We start from the raw sequence: 22,679 nt of genomic DNA on the forward strand, positions 1-22,679 counted from the left end.
TTATTCCCTAGCCATAATGTTAATGCACGCATAACACTGGCCGCATGGATAACTCACGGACGATACATTTACGGCGGGCTTTAACATTTTCGCATTAATAGCATCTTTAACAAGGCCTTGGACAGGGCGCTGGCATTAATTGAAAAATCATTCTTAATCAAACTTCAAAGAAGAAAACGAGCCAAGATGAAATATTATATAGTTGGTTTGAAAAGGATATTTAGTTTGGGCGAACTACTAGAGCGTGTACAGAGGAACTTGATGCAGCCATGCAGATTGGGCACATCATTTGTCATCTTTAGCAAGTTTCATTTTTAGCTCAAGTTAATGTTGCAAGTAAACTGTTATTCCCCAAGGTTGCCAGGAAATACCAGGAGAAACAATAACATCTTTCAAAAGAAGGTTCATTAAACATTGAAGCAACAGAAAATTCATTTAATCAAGTCTAGACAAATGTTCCATCATATGAAATACTGAAAACGTTTTATTTTTCTTAAGTGAAGTTAACGCCGTTATATCAAGTTGAGAGGCAGAACTAGGTATCAAAGCATAACATAATGGAAGAGCCGATGAGACAGAGAACGGAGCCCTTCCTTCAACTGCAGAACAGTTAGGTAACATTATGATCAGTGGTGTAGTGGAGGGGGAAACGCACGGGGAAGCGCACCTTTCGTACTTTGTGCCGAGCGTTTTTTTAACCCACCTTTTTGCAGGGAAATATAAAGAGCATGGAAAGCACAGGGAGAGTTCCTTTACTCACCGCAGACGGAGATCAGCGTTTCCCCCCCCATCACCTATTGGTTATTTACCACTACATCACAGGTTCTGATTGTCATCGTGTTCCAGCAAATACTCAGCACTATACTGGAGTGTAAAATAAAAATCTATTTTGCAATTTATGTAACACTCATGCACTTCGTAAAGATATATTGCATAGCTCTTCAACTGTTTCTGTCCCTTGGTGCTAAAACTGTGCTTGTAATACTTCGTACACTATATATCCTACTTTCTTTTCCGCCGTACACGTCAGACAGAAAAGATCTTGTTGTTCGATCCGCTTCCACATTGTTGTCAGTCAGAGTCCATTCAATGCGTACACTTGAAAAGGTTTAGGTCAGTTCGAAGAAAAAAAGAAAAAAAAATCTGCAAAAGTCCTAAACTTCTAGAAAACTCCTTACGGGTTGTGTAGTGGCTAAGCCCTACAGGTATCAAAATTAGCCCCTCGTTGTACATCAGTTCATTTTCTAGCTCCATTTGGAGTTTGTTTGTGTTTCCATCTTTAACAAGTTACAATTGATTATAAGAGAAAACAATCATGCATTAATGATCTTCTCTTCCGAAATGGAAATGTCTTGTGGTCGATAACGTCCTTCCTATTGAACATGAGTTGTCAAAAAGGCTTGTGCTTCCGAGAGAAAATCCCCCCCCCGGGTCCATATTCCTGCAGCCGAAGCCAAACTTTGTTCCACTTTAAATTAGATATTTTGTAAAAAAAAAAAAAACATAGCATCGATCGAAGATAGACTTGGGAAAGATAAGACTTCTCTGCTAACGTGTTGGTAGGCACTGTGCTGTACTGAGGTTGAGGTCAGGGGGGTCATTCTGCTGTGGGCGGGGCCACAGAGACTTTGGGAGGAGTCTTCAGGGATGACATCATCAGACGAACCAGAAAGTCACCCCATTCGTCTTCTCCGTCTTCCATTGGTGTCTCGTCGTGGGCGTGGTTACATCATCTCAGATCCGTAGGTGGAACGTGCTGGAAATGGAAATGAAGCACAACACACAGACATAACTAAGTCACAGATACAGTAGCTAGTTAGTTAGTTCATTACACAGCCGCATTTACAACAGACGGCATGGGACACCATGGACTCATCCCAAAAAGAAGAAAAAGAATGTGAGGTCTAAAACATGTAATAATAAACATTGATTTTGGAGTGAAGTATCACTTTAACCAGGGGCTGTCTATGATACAAGTCATTTTGTCAACAGTGGAAGTGGTCTGCTTTTAGAAGTGTTGTCCCCTTATCAACAATAGATACAGTATATCTGCACACTGGATACATCCAGCATGACTAACTGGATCTCCCTTTATAAACGTCTGACAGATTCATTCCTGCCATTATTTCACAACTCTCCTCTCCTCTCCTCTCCTCTCCTCTCCTCTCCTCTCCTCTCCTCTCCTCTCCTCTCCTCTCCTCTCCTCTCCTCTCCTCTCCTCTCCTCTCCTCTCCTCTCCTCTCCTGTTCATATGCATCGTGTCCCACTCCGGCTGACTTTCAGTTTCAGCTGAGACGTCCAAAAGCCATTTTTTTTGTTGTGTGAGTGAGAAATGGGCTCTTTCCCGAGGAGAGAATCACAGAACAGAACAGAACAGGTCCGCATCCCAAATGGCACCCTATTCCATACATAGGGCTCGTGCCCTGGTCAAAAGTAGTGCACTATATAGGGAACAGGGTGCCGTTTTGAGACGCAGCCCCAGCCAGAGCTGTAATACTCCCATTAACCTACAACAGTACTACTCTGCTGCTAATAGAGCTACGTAGAGTGACATAGAGCCACTGTACTGACATTTTTACAAGGCTTGGCCCCGTGAACTAGTAACCAATGTCTCATTGGACCGCGGCTCGGATGACAGCATGATACTGTAACGATGACCTTTTACCCTGCCAAAGATGGAAAATGACAATATTTTGCATGAAGTAATATTAAAGTAGAGAGGGGCCTGCAGGGTCATCCAGACAGTGTATACATCTAATGGCCTGGGGAGATGGACATGAATCCATTACATCTAATGAGCTGGGGAGATGGCCATGAATCCATTACATCTAATGGCCTGGGGAGATGGACATGAAGCCATTACATCTAATGAGCTGGGGAGATGGCCATGAATCCATTACATCTAATGAGCTGGGGAGATGGACATGAAGCCATTACATCTAATGGCCTGGGGAGATGGACATGAAGCCATTACATCTAATGAGCTGGGGAGATGGCCATGAATCCATTACATCTAATGAGCTGGGGAGATGGCCATGAATCCATTACATCTAATGAGCTGGGGAGATGGCCATGAATCCATTACATCTAATGAGCTGGGGAGATGGACATGAATCCATTACATCTAATGGCCTGGGGAGATGGACATGAATCCATTACATCTAATGGCCTGGGGAGATGGCCATGAATCCATTACATCTAATGAGCTGGGGAGATGGACATGAATCCATTACATCTAATGAGCTGGGGAGATGGACATGAATCCATTATATCTAATGAGCTGGGGAGATGGCCATGAATCCATTACATCTAATGGCCTGGGGAGATGGACATGAATCCATTACATCTAATGAGCTGGGGAGATGGCCATGAATCCATTACATCTAATGGCCTGGGGAGATGGACATGAATCCATTACATCTAATGAGCTGGGGAGATGGCCATGAATCCATTACATCTAATGAGCTGGGGAGATGGCCATGAATCCATTACATCTAATGAGCTGGGGAGATGGCCATGAATCCATTACATCTAATGAGCTGGGGAGATGGACATGAATCCATTACATCTAATGGCCTGGGGAGATGGCCATGAATCCATTACATCTAATGAGCTGGGGAGATGGACATGAATCCATTACATCTAATGAGCTGGGGAGATGGCCATGAATCCATTACATCTAATGAGCTGGGGAGATGGCCATGAATCCATTACATTTAATGAGCTGGGGAGATCGACATGAATCCATTACATCTAATGAGCTGGGGAGATGGCCATGAATCCATTACATCTAATGAGCTGGGGAGATGGCCATGAATCCATTACATCTAATGGCCTGGGGAGATGGACATGAATCCATTACATCTAATGAGCTGGGGAGATGGCCATGAATACATTACATCTAATGAGCTGGGGAGATGGCCATGAATACATTACATCTAATGAGCTGGGGAGATGGCCATGAATCCATTACATCTAATGAGCTGGGGAGATCTGACTGTTGTCCTTAACAGGTATTCTAATACGGAGTGGCTGCAGATCTGACTGTTGTCCTTAACAGGTATTCTAATACGAAGTGGCTGCAGATCTGACTGTTGTCCTTAACAGGGATTCTATTCACAACAATGTGTGTCTAAAGTAGAGGTAAATGAACTTGATATGGATCTTCAGCTCTGGGGAAAAGGGATCCAGGGGTCTGTACGGGGGTGGGACGGGGTGGTTACCAACGGATCCACAGCCTCCGCCATTCTAATAGGGCATCAGGCCAGTCAGAGTATTATCAGGCCGGTCAGAGTATTATCAGGCCGGTCAGAGTATTATCAGGCCGGTCAGAGTATTATCAGGCCGGTCAGAGTATTCTCTGGGGAAGTAGATAAATGTAAATGTCTATAACAGCATTCACTCCCCAGACACCTGTTACAGGCAGAGAGGGAGACATGTTGTTGTTTATCTCTGTTTATGTCTTACAGAGCCATCATGTTTAACTGTCACGGTCTCTGGTTACAGGCAGCATCCTGCCACAAGCCTGACCTGGTTGCCACGGCAACACGCTCCACCAATAAACCATGGAAACCAGGAAGAGTTCAAGCCAATCTACAGCCGGCCCCGTGTGATTGACAGATTTACGGGCCATATCATTGGCCAGCTAAATCAAGCTCTCTGGAATGGAATAGGAGAGGTTTTTAGTAGCCAGTTCTTTCCGCCTGGTTTTGGCTCTCAAATGAAAATGATTTACAACACTGTTGATAGATTGATTGGTCCGCAGTAAAAAAGGCTCTGATCAAGCACTATTGGTTCTCTCTCTCCGTGTTTAATCTCAGCCTGAAAGCAACAGTATGCAGAGCAGCAGAAGTTATCTCTGTCTGAAAGCAGAAGTATGCAGAGCGGCAGAAGTTATCTCTGTCTGAAAGCAGCCGTATGCAGAGCAGCAGAAGTTATCTCTGTCTGAAAGCAGCATTATGCAGAGCAGCAGAAGTTATCTCTGTCTGAAAGCAGCATTATGCAGAGCGGCAGAAGTTATCTCTGTCTGAAAGCAGCATTATGCAGAGCGGCAGAAGTTATCTCTGTCTGAAAGCAGCATTATGCAGAGCAGCAGAAGTTATCTCTGTCTGAAAGCAGCAGTATGCAGAGCAGCAGAAGTTATCTCTGTCTGAAAGCAGCAGTATGCAGAGCAGCAGAAGTTATCTCTGTCTGAAAGAAGCAGTATGCAGAGCAGCAGAAGTTATCTCTGTCTGAAAGCAGAAGTATGCAGAGCAGCAGAAGTTATCTCTGTCTGAAAGCAGAAGTATGCAGAGCGGCAGAAGTTATCTCTGTCTGAAAGCAGCATTATGCAGAGCAGCAGAAGTTATCTCTGTCTGAAAGCAGAAGTATGCAGAGCAGCAGAAGTTATCTCTGTCTGAAAGCAGAAGTATGCAGAGCGGCAGAAGTTATCTCTGTCTGAAAGCAGCATTATGCAGAGCAGCAGAAGTTATCTCTGTCTGAAAGCAGCATTATGCAGAGCAGCAGAAGTTATCTCTGTCTGAAAGCACCAGTATGCAGAGCAGCAGAAGTTATCTCTGTCTGAAAGCAGCCGTATGCAGAGCAGCAGAAGTTATCTCTGTCTGAAAGCAGCATTATGCAGAGCAGCAGAAGTTATCTCTGTCTGAAAGCAGCAGTATTCAGAGCAGCAGAAGTTATCTCTGTCTGAAAGCAGAAGTATGCAGAGCAGCAGAAGTTATCTCTGTCTGAAAGCAGAAGTATGCAGAGCGGCAGAAGTTATCTCTGTCTGAAAGCAGAAGTATGCAGAGCAGCAGAAGTTATCTCTGTCTGAAAGCAGAAGTATGCAGAGCGGCAGAAGTTATCTCTGTCTGAAAGCAGCATTATGCAGAGCAGCAGAAGTTATCTCTGTCTGAAAGCAGCCGTATGCAGAGCAGCAGAAGTTATCTCTGTCTGAAAGCAGCATTATGCAGAGCAGCAGAAGTTATCTCTGTCTGAAAGCAGAAGTATGCAGAGCAGCAGAAGTTATCTCTGTCTGAAAGCAGAAGTATGCAGAGCGGCAGAAGTTATCTCTGTCTGAAAGCAGCATTATGCAGAGCAGCAGAAGTTATCTCTGTCTGAAAGCAGCATTATGCAGAGCAGCAGAAGTTATCCCTGTCTGAAAGCAGCAGTATGCAGAGCAGCAGAAGTTATCTCTGTCTGAAAGCAGCAGTATTCAGAGCAGCAGAAGTTATCTCTGTCTGAAAGCAGAAGTATGCAGAGCAGCAGAAGTTATCTCTGTCTGAAAGCAGAAGTATGCAGAGCGGCAGAAGTTATTCTGTCTGAAAGCAGAGTATGCAGAGCGGCAGAAGTTATCTCTGTCTGAAAGCAGAAGTATGCAGAGCGGCAGAAGTTATCTCTGTCTGAAAGCAGCATTATGCAGAGCAGCAGAAGTTATCTCTGTCTGAAAGCAGCATTATGCAGAGCAGCAGAAGTTATCTCTGTCTGAAAGCAGCATTATGCAGAGCAGCAGAAGTTATCTCTGTCTGAAAGCAGCATTATGCAGAGCAGCAGAAGCTATCTATATCTGAAAGCAACATTATGCAGAGCAGCAGAAGTTATCTCTGTCTGAAAGCAGCATTATGCAGAGCAGCAGAAGCTATCTCTATCTGAAAGCAACATTATGCAGAGCAGCAGAAGTTATCTCTGTCTGAAAGCAACATTATGCAGAGCAGCAGAAGTTATCTCTGTCTGAAAGCAGCATTATGCAGAGCAGCAGAAGTTATCTCTGTCTGAAAGCAGCATTATGCAGAGCAGCAGAAGCTATCTCTATCTGAAAGCAACATTATGCAGAGCAGCAGAAGTTATCTCTGTCTGAAAGCAGCATTATGCAGAGCAGCAGAAGTTATCTCTGTCTGAAAGCAGCATTATGCAGAGCAGCAGAAGCTATCTCTATCTGAAAGCAACATTATGCAGAGCAGCATAAGTTATCTCTGTCTGAAAGCAGCATTATGCAGAGCAGCAGAAGCTATCTCTATCTGAAAGCAACATTATGCAGAGCAGCAGAAGCTATCTCTATCTGAAAGCAACATTATGCAGAGCAGCAGAAGTTATCTCTGTCTGAAAGCAGCATTATGCAGAGCAGCAGAAGTTATCTCTGTCTGAAAGCAGCATTATGCAGAGCAGAACATAGAGGTCCACTCACTAGAAGATTATGCTGTGCTCAGTCTGGCAGAAAGACAGCTTTTCTGTTGTACCCTAAAACCCTGCATCCATAGTTTTGTAAACAAGACTGTGCTAGCCTTGGCGTCTGAGCTAAAGCCTTGGCATTATTTCTTAACGTCTCTAGGTAAGATTCCTTATCACACACTAGCCTGACTCACCAAACCACCTCCATCACATTATACACTAGCCTGACTCACCAAACCACCTCCATCACATTATACACTAGCCTGACTCACCAAATCACCTCCGTCACATTATACACTAGCCTGGCTCACCAAACCACCTCCATCACATTATACACTAGCCTGCCTCACCAAACCACTTCCATCACATTATACACTAGCCTGCCTCACCAAACCACCTCCATCACATTATACACTAGCCTGACTCACCAAACCACATCCATCACATTATACACTAGCCTGACTCACCAAACCACCTCCATCACATTATACACTAGCCTGACTCACCAAACCACCTCCATCACATTATACACTAGCCTGCCTCACCAAACCACCTCCATCACATTATACACTAGCCTGACTCACCAAACCACCTCCATCACATTATACACTAGCCTGACTCACCAAACCACCTCCATCACATTGTACACTAGCCTGACTCACCAAACCACCTCCATCACATTATACACTAGCCTGACTCACCAAACCACCTCCATCACATTATACACTAGCCTGACTCACCAAACCACCTCCATCACATTATACACTAGCCTGACTCACCAAACCACCTCCATCACATTATACACTAGCCTGACTCACCAAACCACCTCCATCACATTATACACTAGCCTGACTCACCAAACCACCTCCATCACATTATACACTAGCCTGACTCACCAAACCACCTCCATCACATTATACACTAGCCTGACTCACCAAACCACCTCCATCACATTATACACTAGCCTGACTCACCAAACCACCTCCATCACATTATACACTAGCCTGACTCACCAAACCACCTCCATCACATTATACACTAGCCTGACTCACCAAACCACCTCCATCACATTATACACTAGCCTGACTCACCAAACCACCTCCATCACATTATACACTAGCCTGTGTTTCAGACATAAGGAAGTGGATGGCTGAAAACTTTTTACTTTTAAACTCGGACAAAACAGAGATGCTTGTTCTAGGTCCCAAGAAACAAAGAGATCTTCTGTTAAATCTGACAATTCATCTTGATGGTTGTAAAGTCGTCTCAAATAAAACTGTGAAGGACCTCGGTGTTACTCTTGACCCTGATCTCTCTTTTGACGAACATATCAAGACTGTTTCAAGGACAGCTTTTTTCCATCTACGTAACATTGCAAAAATCAGAAATTTTCTGTCCAAAAATGATGCAGAAAAATTAATCCATGCATTTGTTACTTCTAGGTTAGACTACTGCAATGCTCTATTTTCCGGCTACCCGGATAAAGCACTAAATAAACTTCAGTTAGTGCTAAATACGGCTGCTAGAATCCTGACTAGAACCAAGAAATTTGATCATATTACTCCAGTGCTAGCTTCCCTACACTGGCTTCCTGTTAAGGCAAGGGCTGATTTCAAGGTTTTACTGTTAACCTATAAAGCGTTACATGGGCTTGCTCCTACCTATCTTTCCGAGTTGGTCCTGCCGTACATACCAATACGTACGCTACGGTCACAAGACGCAGGCCTCCTAATTGTCCCTAGAATTTCTAAGCAAACAGCGGGAGGCAGGGCTTTCTCCTATAGATCTCCATTTTTATGGAACAGTCTGCCTACCCATGTGAGAGACGCAGACTCGGTCTCAACCTTTAAGTCTTTACTGAAGACTTATCTCTTCAGTAGGTCATATGATTGAGTGTAGTCTGGCCCAGGAGTGTGAAGGTGAACGGAAAAGCTCTGGAGCAACGAACAGCCCTTGCTGTCTCTGCCGGGCCGGTTCCCCTCTCCACTGGGGTTCTCTGCCTCTAACCCTGTTGCAGGGGCTGAGTCACTGGCTTGCTGGTGCTCTTTCATGCCGTCCCTGGGAGGGGTGCGTCACTTGAGTGGGTTGAGTTACTGACGTGATCTTCCTGTCTGGGTTGGCGCCCCCCTTGGTTTGTGCTGTGGTGGAGACCTCTGTGGGCTATACTCGGCCTTGTCTCAGGATTGTAAGTTGGTGGTTGAGGATATCCCTCTAGTGGTGCGGGGGCTGTGCTTTGGCAGAGTGGGTGGGGTTATATCCTTCCTGTTTGGCCCTGTCCGGGGGTTTCTTCGGATGGGGCCACAGTGTCTCCGGACCGCTCCTGTCTCAGCCTCCAGTATTTATGCTGCAGTAGTTTATGTGTCGGGGGGCTGGGGTTAGTTGGTTATACCTGGAGTACTTCTCCTGTCTTATCCAGTGTCCTGTGTGAATTTAAGTATGCTCTCTCTAATTCTCTCGTTCTCTCTTTCTCTCTGAGAACCTGAGCCCCTAGGACCATACGTCAGGACTACCGGGCATGATGACACCTTGCTGTCCCCAGTCCGCCTGGCCTTGCTGCTATTCCAGTTTCAACTGTTCTGCCTGCGGTTACGAAACCCCTACCTGTCCCAGACCTGCTGTTTTCAACTCTTAATGATCGGCTATGAAAAGCCAACTGAGAGACCTGAGCCCTAGGACCATACGTCGGGACTACCGGCCGTGGTGACTCCTTGCTGTCCCCAGTCCGCCTGGCCTTGCTGCTATTCCAGTTTCAACTGTTCTGCCTGCGGTTATGGAACCCCTAACAGTCCCAGACCTGCTGTTTTCAACTCTTAATGATCGGCTATGAAAAGCCAACTGAGATTTATTCCTGATTATTATTTGACCATGCTTGTCACTTATGAACATTTTTGAACATCTTGGCATGGTTCTGTTATAATCTTCACCCGGCACAGCCAGAAGAGGACTGGCCACCCCTCATAGCCTGGTTCCTCTCTAGGTTTCTTCCTAGGTTTTCGCCTTTCTAGGGAGTTTTTCCTAGCCACCGTGCTTCTACACCTGCATTACTAGCTGTTTGGGGTTTTAGGCTGGGTTTCTGTACAGCACTTCGAGATATTAGCTGATGTAAGAAGGGCTATATAAAATAAAATTGAATTGAATTGACTCACCAAACCACCTCCATCACATTATACACTAGCCTGCCTCACCAAACCACCTCCATCACATTATACACTAGCCTGCCTCACCAAACCACCTCCATCACATTATACACTAGCCTGACTCACCAAACCACCTCCATCACATTATACACTAGCCTGCCTCACCAAACCACCTCCATCACATTATACGCTAGCCTGACTCACCAAACCACCTCCATCACATTATACACTAGCCTGACTCACCAAACCACCTCCATCACATTATACACTAGCCTGACTCACCAAACCACCTCCATCCCATTATACGCTAGCCTGACTCACCAAACCACCTGACTCATACCCCCTTTGTGATCTAACACGTCTCCTTTTACCCCATTAACATGTACCTTAGAAAGTCTGGAGCTTTGGAGATCATGTTCTCAAAGTCAGAGAAGGAGAGCTTGCTGTCCCCGTCCAGGTCCGCCTCCTCCATGGCCTTGCTACAGACCAGGTTGACCTCTTCGGGGGTCAGCTCTCCTTTAGTCAGCCGGTTCAACGTCTTCTCCAGGTCCTCCTTACACAGGAAGTTATCCACGTTGAAATCTGACACACAGGAAGAGGAAGAGATTAAAAACAATGGGTGAAAGGAAAATTAAGAGATTAAAAAATTGTTTGAATGGCGCAGGACAGAATGGGTTGGAAGCAGTTTGCCGATGGCCTTTGTTCCACAAGGAATTCAAAAAGCATAACTAAATAAGTAACTAAATAAGTAACTAAATAAGTAACTAACCAAGTAACCTACCAGGTAACTAACCAAGTAACTATCCAAATAACTAAATAAGTAACTAACCAAGTAACTAAATAAGTAACTAGGTAAGCAAGATAAAACAGAGTGAGTACGAGTCAGATTCCTAGTTGTCACCATGGCTCTGGTGCTATGAGTACTTGTATAACAAAACAAACAAACATACAGACAGACACTCAGACACTCAGACAGACAGAGAGAAGACAGACACGCAGACAGACAGAAGACAGACAGACAGACAGACACTCAGACAGAAGACAGACAGAAGACACTCAGACAGACAGACCTAAAGACAGACAGACAGACAGACAGACAGACGACACTCAGACAGACAGACAGACAGAAGACACTCAGACAGACAGACAGACAGACCTAAAGACAGACAGACAGACACTCAGACAGACAGACAGACAGACAGACAGACCTAAAGACAGACCGACAGACAGACATTCAGACCGACAGACACTCAGACAGACAGACAGACAGACAGACCTAAAGACAGACAGATAGACAGACAGACAGACCTAAAGACAGACAGAAAGACCTACAGACAGACAGACAGAATAAACACACTCTCAGACAGTGACTCCATAGGAGACATACTAGTCTACTCGGTACTAACCATAGATTTTAAAAGCGTATACGGTCTTCAGTTCTCTTGGAGCAGTTTCACAGAGAGCTGAGAACATGTCTACAAAGTCGTTGAAGCTCAAGTTGCCTTGTCCGTCCTCAGAGAAGACTTCCACGATGCGGTTTCTGAAAGGGTTCTCCTGTATAGGTATGAAGGAGCACAGGGACAGGAACAGTCTGAGTCAGTACTGTATGCAGGGCATTATGGGTATCGTAGTAGATCGTGAGTGAGTCAGTACTGTTACCGGGGCATTGTGGGTATTGTAGTAGATCATGAGTGAGTCAGTACTGTTACCGGGGCATTATGGGTATTGTAGTACATCATGAGTGAGTCAGTACCGTATACGGGGCATTATGGGTATTGTAGTACATCATGAGTGAGTCAGTACCGTATACTGGGCATTATGGGTATTGTAGTAGATCATGAGTGAGTCAGTACCGTATACTGGGCATTATGGGTATTGTAGTACATCATGCTACAGGTACTACTAAGACGAATATGGAGTCTCAACCATGACTGACATGTAAATCGATGTAAAGTGCTGTGTCCCATTCTACTGTGTCTGTGTCCCACTATGGCCGATCTTTATGAGGTCAGTAGGTGACAGAACAGCCCCAGACATCACACAGTGCAGAGGCAAAGTCTGGTAACAGAATGACAGCACCAACAGCACAAACCGTCATTCTGTTACCAAACTCTGCATCTGCACTGTTCAAGTAAAGGTGTTTTTGTCAAAATCTTCTGTGGAAATTGTTAAAAGTAGTCCTTGTGCATAGAGTTGTACGGTTTGTTTAACTTTGCAATTTTTGTTTGACATACATTTTAAATTGAAAAATCTCAGCATCATTCTGTTAGTGGAATTGCCCTCAATCATCTTCAAAGCCTTTTTAAACCTAAAAGCACCAACTGGGGTCATTTTAGAACCCAAATTGGTAATGACAAGCAGCAACACTTTTAATTTTATTAACCGTTTGTAGCACAAGTAAATGGTTTAAATTCCCCAAAAGAAGCATATATTTTTAACTGTTCACAGACTTATAGTCAAAATTGAAGTTTCAAAATAGACGTTTGTGTATGTGTTGATATTCTGATCAATTTCCCCCATCGCCAAATGTTATGAACATTTGTCTGCTATTAACTCAAAGTGTTGTGTTTCTGTGATACTCAAGAGGCTGAGAAATTGGCGACATCCCGGTACGACCTAAGATGGCCACCGATATGGGCGACATCCCGATACGACCTAAGATGGCCACCGATATGGGCGACATCCCGATACGACCTAAGATGGCCACCGATATGGGCGACGGTACCATCAGACCACTAGCTCTTCCTTTGGAACGCTATGGGCTATCAACTCAGTTCCAATTAAGTTTGACTTGGTATAGAGACATTGACTGGAAGCTAAATATGTATTTACATTTGAATAACATGTGTTCTTTTTTAGTTGTAGGTGCTGCCACGCCCCCCAGGGGCCAAATCTGGGGTGGCTCCACATCTATATATCTTCAGGGTACATACATCTACCTCTGTACCAAATGTGGTGCTTTTATCACAAAGTGCACTATTGAGTCAGCATTTTCAGCTTCACTACACCACTAGTATACATAAGAGAGATTGTTTCATTCCTCCATATTAACACAGAAATCATGGTAAATGCTGGGTTTTTTTTTGTCAGCAATTAGTTGCTTGACAAAGTCCTTTCAGAAAGATTTTTTTTAAAGGGTCAACATTTACCCCTGTTGGCGCTTTGAAGGTTAATGCTACCTAACGCACATGAGCTCACACACACATGCATGTACACATGCGCACACACACACACACACACACACACACACACACACACACACACACACACACACACACACACACACACACACACACACACACACACACACACACACTACTCTATGTCCCATTCATTAGCTAGATCAGGGTACAGTACACAGCAGTGTCTCTGGGTCCTGTTCTAAATCAACCCACGTCATCCTGGAGGCTAGGTTAAGCTAGGCTAATTAATGCAGACATCTGTGCAGGTGAGGCGTCGATTTACGACCTGGTGGCCTTTGGGCGACCATTTTGGCTCTGCCTGTTGTCAGAGGACCATCATTCACCGCTGAGCGGTCCCCCGGTCGCTGGGAGCTTTACGCCCCTGTTACTGGTACCGTGACTGTAGAGCTCTGGTCAAAAGTAGTGCACTATGTAGGGAATAGGGTGCCATTTGGGATGCAGTTCATGTCTCTAGTATGAATGGGTTACAGATCCTCCCTCTACACCCGTCCCCTCCCCATGGGGAACATGTTCGAGATGTTATAGCGCCATTAGAGGGTTCTGTGAAGTGACGTGTGAATGATCCACAGAGGATGGAGGGGTGTTGTTCAGCCTATTGCCAGTGATTCGCTAGGCTCTGATGTTATCGGTATTGGAAAAGCCATACAATATTTGGTTACATAAAGACTGATTTATGCTCCCAACAGTATAATGAATGCTGCAACGGTAGCCCAACCAATATTCTACAGTATGTTTACTGAGCATTGTGTGATTACAGATCATGATTTATTAAAAGAAGAACTCAGACGACCAATCTGACTATTTTTCAAACGATGCAAGAAAAATAAAAGTGCCATGATTTCTTAAAACTCACATGAAAAATCTTATGTCACTGTTTCTCTGTAAGTTGCTTGACTCAACAAAATCACCATAGACTGAGTCCCTGTTCTCTCTCTCCTCTGTTTAAATGACCCTGTCGGTCTTGACTCAACAATATCACCATAGACTGAGTCCCTGTTCTCTCTCTCCGCTGTTTAAATGACCCTGTCGGTCTGTGCATGGGCTCTGGTGAGTGAGCTGTGCACTGCCGGGCTAGCTGGATGGAGGGATGGAGGGATGGAGGGATGGAAGGATGGAGGGATGGAGGGATGGAGGAATGGAATGATGGAGGGATGGAGGGATGGAAGGATGGAGGGATGGAGGGATGGAGAGATGGAGGGGTAGAGGGATGGAGGGATGGAGGGATGGAGGGGTAGAGGGATGGAGGGATGGAAGGATGGAGGGATGGAGGGATGGAGGGATGGAATGATGGAGGGATGGAGGGATGGAAGGATGGAGGGATGGAAGGATGGAGGGATGGAAGGATGGAGGGATGGAGGGGTAGAGGGATGGAGGGATGGAGGGATGGAGGGATGGAAGGATGGAGGGGTAGAGGGATGGAGGGATGGAGGGATGGAAGGATGGAGGGATGGAGGGGTAGAGGGATGGAGGGATGGAAGGATGGAGGGATGGAGGAATGGAGGGATGGAGGGATGGAGGGAAGGAGGGATGGAGGGATGGAGGGATGGAGGGAAGGAGGGATGGAGGGGTAGAGGGATGGAGGGAAGGAGGGATGGAGGGATGGGGGGATGGAAGGATAAAGGGGTGGAGGGGTGGAAGGATGGAGGGAAGGAGGGATGGAGGGGTAGAGGGGTGGAAGGATGGAGGGATAGAGGGATGGAGGGAAGGAGGGATGGAGGGATGGAGGGAAGGAGGGATGGAGGAATGGAGGGATGGAGGGATGGAGGGAAGGAGGGATGGAGGGGTAGAGGGATGGAGGGAAGGAGGGATGGAGGGATGGAGTGATGGAGGGAAGGAGGGATGGAGGGGTAGAGGGATGGAGGGAAGGAGGGATGGAGGGATGGAGGGAAGGAGGGATGGAGGGGTAGAGGGATGGAGGGATGGAGGGATGGAGGGATGGAAGGATGGAGGGGTAGAGGGAAGGAGGGATGGAGGGATGGAGGGGTAGAGGGATGGAGGGAAGGAGGGATGGAGGGATGGAGGGAAGGAGGGATGGAGGGAAGGAGGGATGGAGGGAAGGAGGGATGGAGGGATGGAGGGGTAGAGGGATGGAGGGATGGAGGGATGGAGGGGTAGAGGGATGGAGGGATGGAGGGAAGGAGGGGTGGAGGGGTGGAGGGATGGAGGGATGGAGGGAAGGAGGGGTGGAGGGGTGGAGGGATGGAGGGAAGGAGGGGTGGAGGGGTGGAGGGATGGAGGGATGGAAGGATGGAGGGATGGAGGGATGGAGGGATGGAGGGTTGGAGGGATGGAGGGAAGGAGGGAAGGAGGGATGGAGGGGTAGAGAGATGGAGGGATGGAGGGGTAGAGGGATGGAGGGGTAGAGGGATGGAGGGATGGAGGGGTGGAGGGAAGGAGGGATGGAGGGATGGAGGGATGGAGGGAAGGAGGGATGGAGGGATGGAGGGGTAGAGGGATGGAGGGAAGGAGGGATGGAGGGAAGGAGGGATGGGGGGATGGAAGGATGGAGGGATGGAGGGATGGAGGGATGGAAGGATGGAGGGATGGAAGGATGGAGGGGTGGAGGGATGGAAGGATGGAGGGATGGAAGGATGGAGGGGTGGAGGGATGGAGGGGTAGAGGGATGGAGGGATGGAGGATGGAGGGTGAATGGAATGCTGCTCACCAGGAAACAGCCTTAACACATCACAGCAGTAATGATCACATGAATCCTCACTGTTACCAAGCAACTATCTACTACTCCATATCACCTCACTGTTACCAAGCAACTATCTACTGCTCCATATCACCTCCCTGTTATTAAGCAACTATCTACTGCTCTATATCACCTCCCTGTTACCAAGCAACTATCTACTGCTCCATATCACCTCACTGTTACCAAGCAACTTTCTACTGCTCCATATCACCTCACTGTTACCAAGCAACTATCTACTGCTCCATATCACCTCACTGTTACCAAGCAACTACCTACTGCTCCATATCACCTCACTTTTACCAAGCAACTATCTACTGCTCCATACATTATCATCTCACTTTTACCAAGCAACTATCTACTGCTCTATATCATCTCACTGTTACCAAGCAACTATCTACTGCTCCATATCACCTCCCTGTTACCAAGCAACTATCTACTGCTCCATACAGTATCATCTCACTGTTACCAAGCAACTATCTACTGCTCCATACAGTATCACCTCCCTGTTACCAAGCAACTATCTACTGCTCCATATCATCTCACTGTTACCAAGCAACTATATACTGCTCCATACAGTATCACCTCCCTGTTACCAAGCAACTATTATAGCTCCATATCACCTCACTGTTACCAAGCAACTATCTATTGCTCCATATCACCTCACTGTTACCAAGCAACTATCTAATGGCCCATATCACCTCACTGTTACCAAGCAACTATCTACTGCTTGCTCCATACAGTATCACCTCCCTGTTACCAAGCAACTATCTACTGCTCCATACAGTATCACCTCACTGTAACCAAGCAACTATCTACTGCTCCATACAGTATCACCTCACTGTTACCAAGCAACTATCTACTGCTCCATATCACCTCCCTGTTACCAAGCAACTATCTACTGCTCCATATCACCTCACTGTTACCAAGCAACTATCTACTGCTCTATATCACCTCCCTGTTACCAAGCAACTATCTACTGCTCCATATCACCTCACTGTTACCAAGCAACTATATACTGCTCCATATCACCTCACTGTTACCAAGCAACTATCTACTGCTCCATATCACCTCCCTGTTACCAAGCAACTATCTACTGCTTCATATCACCTCACTGTTACCAAGCAACTATCTACTGCTCCATATCACCTCCCTGTTACCAAGCAACTATCTACTGCTCCATATCACCTCCCTCTTACCAAGCAACTATCTACTGCTCTATATCACCTCCCTGTTACCAAGCAACTATCTACTGCTCCATATCACCTCACTGTTACCAAGCAACTATCTACTGCTCCATATCACCTCACTGTTACCAAGCAACTATCTACTGCTCCATATCACCTCCCTGTTACCAAGCAACTATCTACTGCTTCATATCACCTCACTGTTACCAAGCAACTATCTACTGCTCCATATCACCTCACTGTTACCAAGCAACTATCTACTGCTCCATATCACCTCCCTGTTACCAAGCAACTATCTACTGCTCTATATCACCTCCCTGTTACCAAGCAACTATCTACTGCTCCATATCACCTCCCTGTTACCAAGCAACTATCTACTGCTCCATATCACCTTACTGGTTAAGCTTAATGTCTTACAATAACAGAGGGCTAAAGAGATTAGTTCTACATTAGATTTACCAGCTCATAAAACATACAGGTGGTGTGTATAAAATAGCCTAGTAGCCAGTCAGATAACTCAGAAGAATATATCATTTAACTCTGAACTTTAAGTTCATTTTAAGAGCTAAATATTTACACTTAACTGACATTAACAGAGCCTCACAAATGAGTATCAATATCACAACAACAAAAACCACGGAACGTCAGAACCACTTACCTTTAGTTCTGGCATGCTGACGATGAGTGCCAGGGGGAGTCTGATGTCAGGCTGGTTGGTGTAGTCCAGCGGAACTAGATGAGGAGCCAGCTCATGGAATCTCCCATGTAACCTAGACCACAGACAGGAGAAGGTTAGGAAACATCCACACGCGTTAACCCTATGGATTGGCTCTTTTGTTTTACAAGGCAGGAGAAGTTTAGCCTGGTCCGAGGTATTTTTTTGTGCTGTCATGACGATGACCGTCGGAGTTAGCTGTACAGCATAAACAGATCTGGGACCAAGCTAGAGAAATGCAGAGCCATTATGGACATCACATGCAGCGGTATAGCATCAGTACAGTCGACACAATCGGTCATAAGTATATTCACATACAGTACATGGGGCTGCTTATCTTTTCCATTCATTTTGGATTGAAACGTACAGCTGTAGCTACACAACAGATGAGCTGGGAAGGTGGACTTTTCTCACACATTCCTGACACACATACCCACGGCTGCCATTTTGAAAACATCTTGACAAACTAATTTTGGAGCCAACTCGCTTTTAATTCTCTGAGGTGAGCACCCTGTACTGTCATGTAGCTGGGATGTTTAACCCTCGTACTACCAACATATTTTACATATTGCCAACTGGGGTCATTTTCACCCTGAGAAGAAACTATTGGACAAAGCAACAGTTCATTGCAAAACAAACAGTGCATTCAGAAAGTATTCAGACCCCTTGGCTTTTTCCACATTTTGTTACGTTACAGCCTTATTCTAAAATGTATGACATTTTTTAAAAATCCTCATTAATCTACAGACCATACCCCATAATGACAAAGCGAAAACAGGTTTCTAGAAATGTTTGCAAATGTATAAAATATAAAAAGACAGAAATATCTTATTTACATAAGTATTCAGACCCTGTAACGATCCCGGCAGTCTGAGTCGGGTCCTGTCTGTGGACTAGTTTTTTCTGCTCGTGATCTCCAGTTTCCCGAGGGTTCTGGAACGCTCCGGGGAGCTCTCTTGATTTCCGCACCTGCATCCCATCAGCAATCTGCACACCTGGTCCTGATCATCACCCTTCTTAGGCTCTGGCCTAACATCCATTCCCTGCCGGATCGTTAGCCATGAACAGTAGGTTTACCAGAGTATCAGTCTTAGAGCCTAGCGTTAGTTTTGTTGTTTTTGCACCTTGTTGTTTACTTACCTCCGTTTGTTCCATCTGCAGTCACCCGTCCGGAACCTTCATCCAACCTCTGCCTGGTGGTCGGCGGCTGCCGACCCATGATGGGATCAACCACTGCACCCCCAACAACTAATCAACGCCTTCCGCTCTGTTCCCTGGATTATTCAGCATCACTCTTGAATTGTAAATAAACACTCACCTTCGTTTTCAACTTACCTTGTCCTGGTCTGCTTCTGGGTTCTGGCTTTGCAACTCGTGACAGAACGATCCGGCCAGTAATGAACCCAGCGGACCTGGACTCTGTTCGCCATGCCATTACCCAGCAGGAGAAGATGTTGGGCCATCATAGCACGGTACTACAGGAGATCGCGTTGTCAGTTCGAACCTTTCTACCGGTCTGACGGAGGTCCAGAACCAACGCAAGTTTCCGGTGGAGGATCCACTACCGGTTTCACCCATCTCGCCTGCCGCTTCTGGAGCTGTGTCCTTCCGTGAGCCCAAGGTTCCGACGCCGGATAAATATGAGGGGGAGCTGGGAAGATGCCGTTCCTTCCTTATGCAGTGTGGATTAGTGTTCGATCTACAGCCCTACTCTTATGCCACAGACAAGGCTAGGATAGCCTTTGTGATTGAGTTGCTGCGTGGTCGAGCGCTGGAGTGGGCTTCAGCCGTTTGGGAACGACAGGATCCCTGCATGGCTTCATACCAGGGGTTCACGGCCGAGATGAGGAAGCTCTTCGACCATTCCGTCCGGGAAGGACGCAGCTAGGCGCCTGTTTTCGCTTCGCCAAGGAACTCGCAGCGTGGCCGACTTCGTGATCGAGTTCAAGACGTTGGCTGTGGAGAGTGGGTGGAATGAGGAGTCTCTGCAAGCGGCCTTTTACCAGGGTCTGTCGGAGCAGCTCAAGGATGAGTTGATCTCCTATCCGGAGCCTAGTGACCTGGACAGCTTGGTAGCCTTGTCTATTCGGGGTGGATAATCGAGTCCGAGGAGCGAAGGAGGGAGAAGCAATGGGTTCCGTCCAACCGATCAGCTTCTCAGGTTCCAGTCGGGTCGTCAAACTGCGCGGCTCGCTAAAGTTGGGAGGACTTTTAGCGAGCCAGTTTCGACCTCTCAATACCTCTGTCAGACCCCGTTTCCCGGCTACCCTTATGAACAGGAATCAGAGCTTAGCGATTAACGCTTTATCGATTCAGGTGCCGATGGAAGCTTTCTAGATGCCGAGTTGGTGGAACAGCTGGGGCTTTCCAAGGAGCAATTGCCGGAAGCCATTGAAGCTACCACTCTGGACGGCAGTAGTCTGGCACGTATCACGATGAGGACTGAACCGGTTAAGATGCTGTTGTCGGGGAATCATTCTGAGATGATTTCATTCTTCATTCTGCCGTCTTCCCATGTTCCTCTGGTCCTTGGATACCCCTGGCTGAAGGAACACAATCCCACGTTCGATTGGGTGACGGGCAAGGTAACGAAGTTGGAGCCTTGATTGTCATGCTAACTGTCTCAAGACTGCCTGTCCCCATTCGGTTCCCAGTCAGGTGATTGAGGCTAAACCCCCAGATTTGTCCCTGGTTCCCGAGACATATCACGATTTGGGGGAAGTTTTCAGTAAGCAGAAGGCTCTGTCACTCCCTCCCCACCGACCATATGATTGTGCCATCAACCTGTTCCCTGGAGCTGTCTACCCCAAGGGAAGGTTATACAGTATCTCCCGACCTGAACGTGAGGCTTTGGGAGACCTACATCAAGGAGTCCCTAGCTGCTGGTCTCGTTCGTCCCTCGTCATCACCCCCTGGGGGGCAGGATTCTTCTTTGTGGGTAAGAAGGATGGCTCTCTCGACCGTGCATTGATTATCGGGGGTTGAATGACATCACGGTCAAGAACAAGTATCCCCTGCCCTTGATGAGTTCTGCCTTCGACTCTTACAGGGTGCTACGGTGTTCACCAAGCTAGACCTACGCAATGCGTATCACATGGTCCGGATCAGAGAGGGAGACGAGTGGTTGACGGGTTTCAATACACCGATGGGTCACTCGAGTATCAGGTGATGCCGTTTGGACTGACCAATGCTCCAGCGGTATTCCAGAGTATGGTGAACGACGTCCTGAGAGATATGATCGGTCTCTTTGTGTTTGTTTACCTGGATGACATTCTGATCTTCTCGAAGGAACCTTCCGACCACGTCCAGCATGTCCGGCAGGTTCTGCAGCGATTGTTGGAGAATCGCCTGTTCGTGAAGGCCGAGAAGTGCGAGTTTCACGCCCACACGACATCCTTTCTCGGGTACATCATCTCCAGGGGAGAGATTAGGATGGACCAGGAGAAGGTTAGAGCGGTTCTGGAATGGGCCCAGCCCGGTACGAGATTGCAGCTCCAGAGATTTTTTGGGGTTTGCGAATTTCTACCGCAGATTCATCCGGGATTACAGCCGTGTGGCCGCTCCGTTAACTGCCTTGACTTCCAGTATCAGGACCTTCAAGTGGAATCCGGAGGCGGATCGAGCGTTTCTGGATTTGAAGAGGCGATTCACCAACGCACCGATTCTCTCTCAACCGGACACGGCCCGTCAGTTCGTCGTTGAAGTGGACGCGCGTCTGATGTGGGAGTTGGCGCCATCCTGTCGCAGCGATGCTCCACGGACAGTAAACTCCATCCCTGCGCCTACTACTCTCGTCGCCTTTCGCCTGCGGAGAGGAATTACGATGTGGGTAACCGGGAGCTTCTCGCGGTGAAACTTGCCTTGGAGGAGTGGCGCCACTGGTTGGAGGGGGCGGAGCAACCGTTTATTGTCTGGACTGACCACAAGAATCTTGCTTACGTGCAATCGGCTAAACGTCTCAACTCCCGTCAGGCCAGGTGGGCGTTGTTTTTCGGACGATTCAAGTTTTCCCTGACGTTCCGACCTGGATCTAAGAACGGCAAGGCGGACGCTTTGTCCCGGATGTTCTCCAAGACGGAGGAGAGTGGGTCCAAGACCGAGACAATTCTCCCCCGGAACTGCGTCGTGGGAGCAGTTATGTGGAAGATTGAGGAGGAGGTGCTGGCGGCCCTTCGGACTCAGCCCGGTCCCGGTAACGGTCCACCCGGTCGGTTGTTTGTGCCTGAGTCGGTTCGTCCTGCTGTCCTCAAATGGTCCCACGCCAGCAAGATGGCTTGTCACCCTGGCGTGGCTCGGACAATGGCGTTTCTTCGCAGACGTTTTTGGTGGCCTGCCATGGCCGAGGATACTCAGGGGTTTTGTTGCTGCCTGTCCAGTGTGTGCGCAGAATAAGAGTACCAATCGGCCCAGCTCTGGACTACTTCACCCCCTTCCTATTCCCGGCGACCATGGTCGCATCTGGCCCTGGACTTCGTCACTGGGTTGCCCGCTTCTGAGGGGAACACGGTCGTTCTGACTATCGTGGACAGATTCAGCAAGTTCGCCCACTTTGTGCCAATTGCCAAGCTTCCCTCTGCCTCGGAGACGTCCGAGATCCTGGTT

General features: G+C 47.1%; 1 protein-coding gene across 1 annotated transcript; it reads right to left on the reverse strand.

Moving 5' to 3' along the window:
* Positions 1–417: 417 nt before the first annotated feature.
* On the reverse strand, positions 418–18,523 carry LOC121583602 (calcium and integrin-binding family member 2). Its single transcript, XM_041899705.2, has 5 exons — positions 18,492–18,523; positions 18,021–18,132; positions 11,687–11,834; positions 10,667–10,862; positions 418–1,756 (listed from the first exon to the last, which is right to left on the reverse strand). The coding sequence occupies exons 1-5, from the start codon at positions 18,521–18,523 to the stop codon at positions 1,735–1,737; spliced, it is 510 nt and encodes a 169-aa protein (XP_041755639.1). The 3' UTR covers positions 418–1,734.
* Positions 18,524–22,679: the final 4,156 nt, after the last annotated feature.

Source organism: Coregonus clupeaformis, unplaced genomic scaffold, assembly GCF_020615455.1.
Source record: "Coregonus clupeaformis isolate EN_2021a unplaced genomic scaffold, ASM2061545v1 scaf2398, whole genome shotgun sequence".
NCBI lineage: Eukaryota > Metazoa > Chordata > Actinopteri > Salmoniformes > Salmonidae > Coregonus > Coregonus clupeaformis.

Bases quoted from the DNA above. Each gene is read 5' to 3' on its own strand.
- LOC121583602 (XM_041899705.2), bottom strand. From the start codon at position 18,523: ATGGCAGCCGTGGGTATGTGTGTCAGGAATGT. The intron at 11,835-18,020 runs GTAAGTGGTTCT...ATACCTATACAG, and splicing joins TCAGCATGCCAGAACTAAAG to GAGAACCCTTTCAGAAACCG. The intron at 1,757-10,666 runs GTACATGTTAAT...TTCCATTTCCAG, and splicing joins AAAGCTCCAGACTTTCTAAG to CACGTTCCACCTACGGATCT.